At 42.4% G+C, this 8567-nt stretch overlaps 1 protein-coding gene across 2 annotated transcripts; it reads right to left on the bottom strand.

Annotated features, from left to right (window-relative positions):
* Window positions 1-1040: 1040 nt before the first annotated feature.
* On the bottom strand, window positions 1041-8561 carry LOC145719954 (6-phosphofructo-2-kinase/fructose-2,6-bisphosphatase 1-like). Of its 2 annotated transcripts, none has more exons than XM_081811590.1 (3): window positions 6873-8561; window positions 2957-3061; window positions 1041-1974 (listed from the first exon to the last, which is right to left on the bottom strand). In XM_081811590.1, the coding sequence occupies exons 1-3, from the start codon at window positions 6948-6950 to the stop codon at window positions 1894-1896; spliced, it is 264 nt and encodes an 87-aa protein (XP_081667716.1). In that variant the 5' UTR covers window positions 6951-8561; the 3' UTR covers window positions 1041-1893. The 2 variants fall into 2 exon arrangements, with proteins under 2 accessions (XP_081667716.1, XP_081667717.1); XM_081811591.1 differs by having other exon boundaries at window positions 1041-1618.
* Between the last annotated feature and the right edge of the window lie 6 nt (window positions 8562-8567).

The following is an 8567-nucleotide window of genomic DNA, read 5'->3' as shown; positions in this document are numbered from 1 at the left end:
TCAAATACATCTTCTAGCCCTCTCTCTCTCTCCACTCCCTCCGGGATTCTAATGATTCTGACATTGGAACGCCTCATGGTGTCACTTATTTCTCTGATTCTATTTTCATGGATTCTGAGTTGTTTTTCCCTGGCCTCCTCTTTTCCCTTTTTATCTATTATACTGTCTTCCAGATCGCTTATTCTCTCTTCCGTCTCAGTTACCCTGCTGTTAGATTATCTAGATTGGATTGGATCTCATTGATAGCATTTTTAAGTTCTGCCAATTCACCTTTTATTTCTGCCCTTAGAGACTCTATGTTGCCATTAATTGATTTCTGCATTCTAGCCTTTGTCTTCACAATTGCTAGCCTGAATTCCATCTCTGACATCTTGGTTATGTCTGCATCCATTTGTAAATCTTCAGCATAAGTCATCATCTCTGAGTCTTTTCTGTTTTGGGGGCTCCTCCTCCTAGTCACTCTGTGGATGGGGGTTGAGGGAATGTATAGAGTCCAAATTATTGACCAGAACCCAAGCAAGATGCACCTGTTTTCTTGGGACCTTAGGGTTGCTGGCCTCTTGTTTTCCCAGCCTGTCTTCTGTGGGAGGGGCCTGCCACGCTGTTACTCAGGCAACCCTGTTTGGGCAGAGTTTTCCTGTGTCCCTGTGGCAGGGGATGGGCTCAGTGGGAACCAGTTGTGGGGGCTTTTGTTCTCTGGCTCCTTTCCCTGGTGGCTTTCTGCGTCTCTTCCATGAGTCAGAGCAGAAGAGACCATTTCCAACCCTCTGCCTCAGAGCAGAGAGACCTCAGTCTGTTCTTCAGTGAGCTCTCCAGCCCACACCATCTCCGTTTCTGTCCGTGCTGCTATAAACTGCAGCGTCCTGGGTTGTGCGCCCCTCCGCAGCGCTCCCAGTCCTGCCTCCAGGTCTGGGCACCTCTCTGCCCTTTGTGCTTCTAAAACCGCCAGCTGCTCCCAATTCGCATGCACGCAACTCTGCCGCTTGGGGTTTCCACCCCCCGGGGTTGCAGTTCACCAGCACGACCCCGGTGCACCGGGTTTCCGACTCGGAGGCTGCAGTTCGTGTGCGTGCGACCATCGCTCCAGTTTCTGTCAGGGGGGATGCAGTTCGTATGCGCGCTACCATCATTCCGGTTTCTGGGGGGGGTTGCTGCAGTTCGCGTGCACGCGACCCCGCCGGTCTGGTTTTCCACCCCGGGGGCTGCCCTAAAGTTCATTCCCGGCACTACCGGTCTGCGAGTCTGTGCCCCGTCCACAGCACGCGAGGCTGTCACTCACCGGCAGTGTAGGATCCCCACGGCCAGGCACCCTCCCGTTGCCGTTTATCCTCCGATATCTGCCTGCAGGATCACGGCTCTCGGCTTTGTACCTCAAAACCAACTGCCTGTGATATTCTGTTTGTAGAGATCCAGATCTTCTTACATCTCAGGCTGGTTTCGTGCGTGCTCAGTGGTCTGGTAGTTATCCAACTCAATTCTGGGGACCAGTTGAAATAGGGTCCCCTACTCCTCCGCCATCTTTCCCCTCCTCATTAAATTGAATTTAAATTTAAAAAGTTAAAAAAGAATGAAACATTATATAACTTAAATATAGGTGTAAAATCTTAGGAGCAGAATTCTAAAGAAGGGAGAAAAAGAGAAATATAAACTAAGCATAGAGGCTCAGGTGAAAAAAAAAGATCTCAAATAAAAGAATAGAAATAAGCTCAATTAAATCAGTAATTACAATAAAAGTAAATGTATCAGAATTACCATTCAAAAGACATATATTTGCAGGTTGTATTAAAAACAACAAAAGCTGGGGTGCCTGGGTGGCTCAGTCAGTTTGGCATTTGACTTGATTTTGGCTCAGTTCATGGTCTCTGGTTCATGGGGTTGAGCCCTGTGTTTGTCTCAATGATCAGTGGGGAGTCTTCTTTTCCTCACTCTTTCCCTCTCCTTCTGCCCCTCCCCCTGCTCACGATCTCTATATCTCTAAAATAAATAAATAAGGCTTCTAAAAAAGCAGTTATATGCTGTTTACAAGAGACATAAAACAAAAATACCCAGAGAAATTGAAAGTGAATGAATAAAGATGAACTAGGCAAATACTAACCAGTAAACACACACACACACACACACACATTAATATTAGATAAAATACACTTTCAGGCAAAAAAAACCTTTATTCGGGGAAAATATTATTATTCATAATAAAATATGCAATTCATTAAGAAGATATAATTGCTTTAAATTTGTATGCCTGTAATAACATAGCCTCAAAATATATAAGGGAAAATAAAGGCAAATTCAGACTGACTTTATAATGTCATTTCTGAGGATGAGGATGAAAGTGTGAACTTTGTAACACAGGATGTCTATTGTTTTACCTTCCCTGGTGTCCTGCTTTTCTGATAATTGTTCCCAGGAATGTATATCAAAAATGGAGTATGACTAATAAATACTTTAAGTTGTGGAACTGGCTAAATGAAGCTGCTGGGTTGAAAGTGATGAGGATCCACTGATATGGGAATTATGGAACTGATGGTCTGGTTCATGTGGTGGCAAAGAATCTGGTTTAACTATTAGACATTGTCCCTTAGGACTCTAACCCACTGTCCAGAGAGACTGTATCTTTAGGCAACTTGGCAATAAAATGACAGGAGTATGTTAAACTACTTCAGGTGTCTTTAGTGAAAAGATACCAGAGACAAAATCTAGGATGAAGCCCCTCTGAAAGCAGGTGGGAAATAAGGAGGCAATTATTTTAGCTTTAATAAAAGAGGAATCCGTTGCCAATAGCCATGAAGCAGAGACAGCCAAGAGCCAGATTATCATGTGCGTTGTGGGATGGGAGCTGCTACAAAATATGCTTTACTCTGCTTCTAAAGCTGTCCAGGGAACTATGGGATTTTGGCTGCTGGAATGAAGATACTGGGAGGATTTCTAGGAGTCAGGCAATACTTCCAAACCTTACCTCTCCCTTGGGATAGCGGTAGCGATATTTATCTTGGTCCCGTAGTGCAAATTCTTCAGGATAGTGTTCCTGGATTTCTTCATAGGTCATCTCCTCACAGACACCCTGAGAAAAATTATTTGGGGACAAAAGTATTCACAAGGTGAAATCCATACCTTTACCATAGTTCTGAATCCAGTGATTATGGAACAGCAGCACACAAGCACCTGGTTGTCTGTGAAGACAGCTTTATGTTTGTGCCTATTGTCTGAGTGTGTGTATGTGTGTGTGTGTGTGCATGAGGTGTGTGTATGTGAGAGTGTGCACATGTGTACAGGTGTGTTCAGTTTGAGTATGTAGTATATGGCGGGTACGTGTGTGGTGTTTCTCTATGATTGTCCCAATAGGTTTGTAGATGTACATTGTACATTTAAGTATGTATTTTATAAATATATGGGCTTAAGAATTTTAGACTGTATTTGTGTGTATATGTGTATCATGCTGGTATGTTTAAAGACATATGCCTTGTATTTGTGTATTTGTCTCAGTATTTGTAGTGTGTTTGGTGAGTGTGTCTGTGTACAGGTTGTCTGAGCATCTTAGAATATGCCCACATGAGTGTCTCTGTGGTCTGTTTCTCCATGTGTGTCTAGTGTGTCTGTGGCATGTATTTCTGTGAGTGTGTATGTCTCTGATTATGTCTCTGGTGTATATGTGTGAGTAGATGTATGCCTATGCCTGAGGTCATGTGAATTTATGGTAATATGCTTGAGGTTATGCACCTGCACTTTGTACATTTCCATCCATAGTATGCCTATCTGTGTCCGTGTGATGTAGGTATATACAAAGATTGCATGTGTATCTATGGTGAGTGTCTATATGTATCTCTAAGTGTGTCTGTGAGTGTGTATGTGTGTGCATGCATGGTGCAGGTGTAGATTGGTAGATGTATCTGAAACGGATCCTATGTCAGACTAGAAGGTCAATGTGTCTGTGAAGTGTATGTCTGTGAGTGTAAGCATATTTGTGGTGGGTGTCTATGACTGTGTATACAAGCACACACATGTGTGCACATACATAGCAGTGCTCTCCCATTTTATAGCATTTCCCATCCCCTCTGCTCCTACCTATGCTCCAGGACCTCTGGCAGATAAAGAAACAGGTATCCACAGATATCTCAGAAGACAAGAATTAATAAATTCCTAACAGTTTCAGAGTGGGCTTTGGGGAAATACAGTATTCTCACCCAAAGCAGGAATCCAGAGCTCAGAGAATGAGTTCCTCAGGAGTACATGAGAGCTTCCCAAGTTCACTTAAAAATCCCCGGAAGTGAGGTGGCTGCTGGGAGTGGGGGTGGGAAGCAATGTTGGGTTTATAAGGTTTCCTTTTTGATTGTGTGGATTCCAATTAGACTTTCCTGTAAGGAGCAACAGGCTCTGGTTGTTGTCTTTTGAATTATATACCAGCCTTTCTTTAGGGGTGAAGTTCACCCCTGCCATAGCCCACAAAACAGCTATGCAGTGTCAAATTTCTCTACTGACACTGTCCGTGGGAGAAAGTGCACTCTACTGGATACACAAGATCCTTCCAGATTAGCTTTGACTTTCTATTTTGAGGCATGCTGGGAGCCTGTTGCCTGTGGTAATGACCACTGACTTCATATTGACTTAAGGCAAATACCCTAACCTCTTTGAATTTTATTTTCCTCATCTGAAAAATGAGGAGAATTACAACTACCTCACAAAAGTGTTTTGAATATTAGAAATAATATATGTAGGGTGCCTGGGTGGCTCAGTTGGTTAAGCGACTGCCTTCAGCTCAGGTCATGATCCTGGAGTCCCGGGATCGAGTCCCGCATCGGGCTCCCTGCTCGGCGGGGAGTCTGCTTCTCCCTCTGACCCTCCTCCCTCTCATGCTCTCTGTCTCTCATTCTCTCTCTCTCAAATAAATAAATTAATAAATCTTTAAAAAAAAAAAAAAGAAATAATATATGTAAAAGAGCCTAGCACAGAATGTACAAGGCACATTTTAAAGACTCAATCAGTATATATATATTATATACTGATATTAATATATTAATTAATTAATATTATATTATAAATAACATTATATAAAATATATTATGATATATAATATATTAGTAAATTAATATTATATTAATAATTAATTAATAATATATTATTGAACATGGAAAATAAACCAGAAACTTAGGCATCATTCTAAATTATTACTTCTTCCTTACTCCTCCCCTAGAGCAAATTTCTGTAATTCTATCTGCTAAATTTCTCAAAAATCTATTCCTTTTTCTTTCCCATCTCCACTGCTACAATCTTAGCAGTTACACACACACACACACACACACACACTACCTTCTTTGTTTATGCGTCTCTCTGCCTGACATACCATTCCTGATCCTCTCTACCTGGCTCACGGTTAATTAACTCTCAGCTAGGCATCACTTCCTCCAGGCAGATCCTGGCTGGGTCAGATGCTTTGCCCGGACATCTGTGCCTATCAGAGACTATATCACACATACTGTTTTGTATTCCTGTTTTTTTTTTTTCTATCTACTCTGTTTCAACTGAAAATTCAATGAAGACAAGGATCAATTTCTCTCTCCAGCACCACCCCAGAGTCTGAAACAAAGTAGGTATACAATAAATGCTTACACCACATGTGGGCCAGAAACAAGTAGTGACTGATCTCTTATGATGAAGGTTTATATATTTGCTTGAATGTGTTTTATAGCAACTATATGTGATATGTAGAACAATACTGTATATTCCTTTTCTAAATATGCATATCTCTGTACATCTATAGCTAAGTACAAGTGTATGTGTGTAGACACACATATACTTTTTATATTTATTGAAGTATATCTACCAGGCAAGCAAGTTAACCTAACTACATGCAAGTTATCTATACTTGTGATAAAGCTTTTACTTTTAGGTCTAACAATCATAACCTGTGGACTGCTACCTAATGTCAGTTTACCTATAGTTCAGGTGAGACAATGGGGAGGAGAAAATGCCATCGCAAAGAGCACATGGAAAACCTGACTCTGAAGCAAGATTGCTATGTCATGAGGGTCAGATGGTCTTTCTTCTTCATTCTATTTCCAATGCCACTACTCTGGTCCATTGTCACCTCTTGCCTGGATTAATGCAGCCATCTCCATACTGATCTACATACTCATTCTGGTCCTCTTCCTACCTAGTTTCCACACATGACCAGAATGGTCTCTTATTTATTTATTTATTTATATTCATCAAGTATCATTAACATATACTGTTATATTAGTTTTAGGTGTATCACATAATGATTTAACAATTCTGTTTTTCAGTGCTCATCAAGATAAGTGTACTCTTAATACACTGTGTCTATTTCACTCATCCTCCTGCTCACCTCCCTTCTGGCAACCACCAGTTTGTTTATGTAAGAGTCTGTTTTTTGTTTATCTCTTCTTTTTTCTTTGTTTGTTTATTACATTCTGCATATGAGTGAAATAATACGGTATTGTCTTCTTTTTGAGAATGTGAATCACATTCAGGCCACTTCTTAACTTAGACCACATCATTGGCTTCCCATTTTTAGGGCAGCACCCAAATGCCTCAACATGAATTATAAAACTCTTTGAGCTGCCTTCCTTTCCAACCTCATCTCCCTTATACTTCCCTTCTTACAACGTTTTGTCATAGGATATGCACTATCTTATTTATGGCTTGCTTTTGGGCTCCATGAGGACAGAGAACATGTCTATTCTGGCCTTCACTGGCTCCCCAGCACACAGAACAGTGTATGGTATATGGCTGGTTGTTGAGAAATATTTGTTGAATTAATTGTGCTCTTCATAGGAGCCAAAGCAGAGGCAATCCAGGGGATAAGCCCAGAGTCAAGTCCCATCAACCACCAGGAAATCCATCCCCCTCCGTCTCACCGCATCAATTTCGTTCAGGGCCTTCCACTGCTCGTAGGGAACACCCAGGGCCTCAGCTGTCTGGATAGTCCTCTTCATGTGGCTCGTCCACACCTTCAGAGAGCTGATGCCCTGGGACTGAATGAAGTTAGCCAGGGCATAGGCGTACTGGGGGGTGGGGTTACAGAGGATGAGAAAAGGGAAGAAAGAGAGAGATGAAAGAAGACAAGAGTAGCTGTGAGATCTGCCATAAATGGTGAAATGATGATGAACAAGAAAGAGTAGAATTTAAATGTTTCCAATTTATAAACAAGGATATGACAAGGATCAAGGGAATAGAAAAGGTTATGTGTGTTTATGTGTGTGTGTGTGTGTTCATTGACACTTGCTTATTAAACCCCTTACTCAGTTATTCATTCAAATAGCCCATCTCTGGCATTTGTGAAGCCTGGAACAAGACTACAAATGGAGGCACTCTACCTGGTCAACCTTTCTCTTCTCATTTCTGCCTCCATCCTGCACTTGTAGGTGCCTTGAGTACATGTTTGTAGATAACTTAGTCACATGACCAAATTCTGTCCACACCCTATTTCCACAGATTCTCATGATCCACAAACAGTGACCCTTCAGCCACCCTTTTGCCTAGGGGTAAACACTAAAAACTAACCCAGGTGGACAGACTCTGGGATAGACCCACACAGGCATGGAAAGTAAGCCAGAAGGGTAGGGGATTCTGGGTTTTGGGTCCTCAAAGTGTGGTCTAGGAGTAGGGGGTGTGGGATTTGGGGGACATTTCTTTTTGACTCTGGGGATTCTCATTTGCTTGAGTTGGAGTCTTGGAACCCAGCTTCTAAGGGCATTCAAACATATACTGAGGGCGTGTGGTCATGTGCTGCATATCAGGGTGTCCTGTTCTCAAAACACAGCCAGTCCAGTAAGGGAAACAATGACAGCACTGAGAGGAAACATGAAAAGCTGTGGGAGCTAAATGAGCAAGTGATTTTTTCTTTCACATAGAGTCATGTTATTAGTCACAGGTGGTACGTGAGGAACATTGGCACAAATGCATAGATGTATTTATATGTACATGTGTATGTACAAATATAAGTATTGTGTATACACATTCTAATTATGGATTATGAGTCAATAGTCAGTGTGCTCTGGTGTAAGGAGCCCTTGATTGGGAAGCAAGCAACAGGGGTTAAACTTCCCAGCATCCTTATATGGTCCCTGTGTGACCTGGGACACATCCCCGTTTCTCTCTGGCCTTATAGCTTCTGCCTGTAAGATGTGAACAGCATTAGCTCACTGAATCTTGTCCTATGAGCATCACATTAGATAGTGGAAGAGGAGAACATGGAGTGCCCCCTGACATACAGTAGGTGACAGCCTCTGTGATTGATTATGGGTGAGAGTCGATGGGAAAGTGCTTTGTAAACTGCATGGTGCACTGTGCCCATAAGTATGAAGGTTGGGGCCAAGCATTTATGTGTGCATGCACAAGTTTGTGTGCGAGAGCGGTATGCATTGTGGAGATAGCCATGTGTCCAAACTGGGCATTGAGCTGTATAGGCAGGGCCATAGGTGGCCCCAACCAAGAGACCCCTGGCTGTAGGTGGTGCCATGGAGCAGGGATGATGCCACCAGTACCCTCTGCTCTGAGGAGTAAGATGGGTGGGAGTCAAAGGTCTGAGTCCACCTCAAGGGGAGCCTGCC

Source organism: Leptonychotes weddellii, unplaced genomic scaffold (assembly GCF_054177405.1).
Source record: "Leptonychotes weddellii isolate Sample4059 unplaced genomic scaffold, ASM5417740v2 HiC_scaffold_8697, whole genome shotgun sequence".
NCBI classification, from domain to species: Eukaryota; Metazoa; Chordata; class Mammalia; order Carnivora; family Phocidae; genus Leptonychotes; species Leptonychotes weddellii.
Note: the sequence above shows the minus strand (reverse complement) of the source record. Positions and strands in the feature narration are given on the sequence as shown.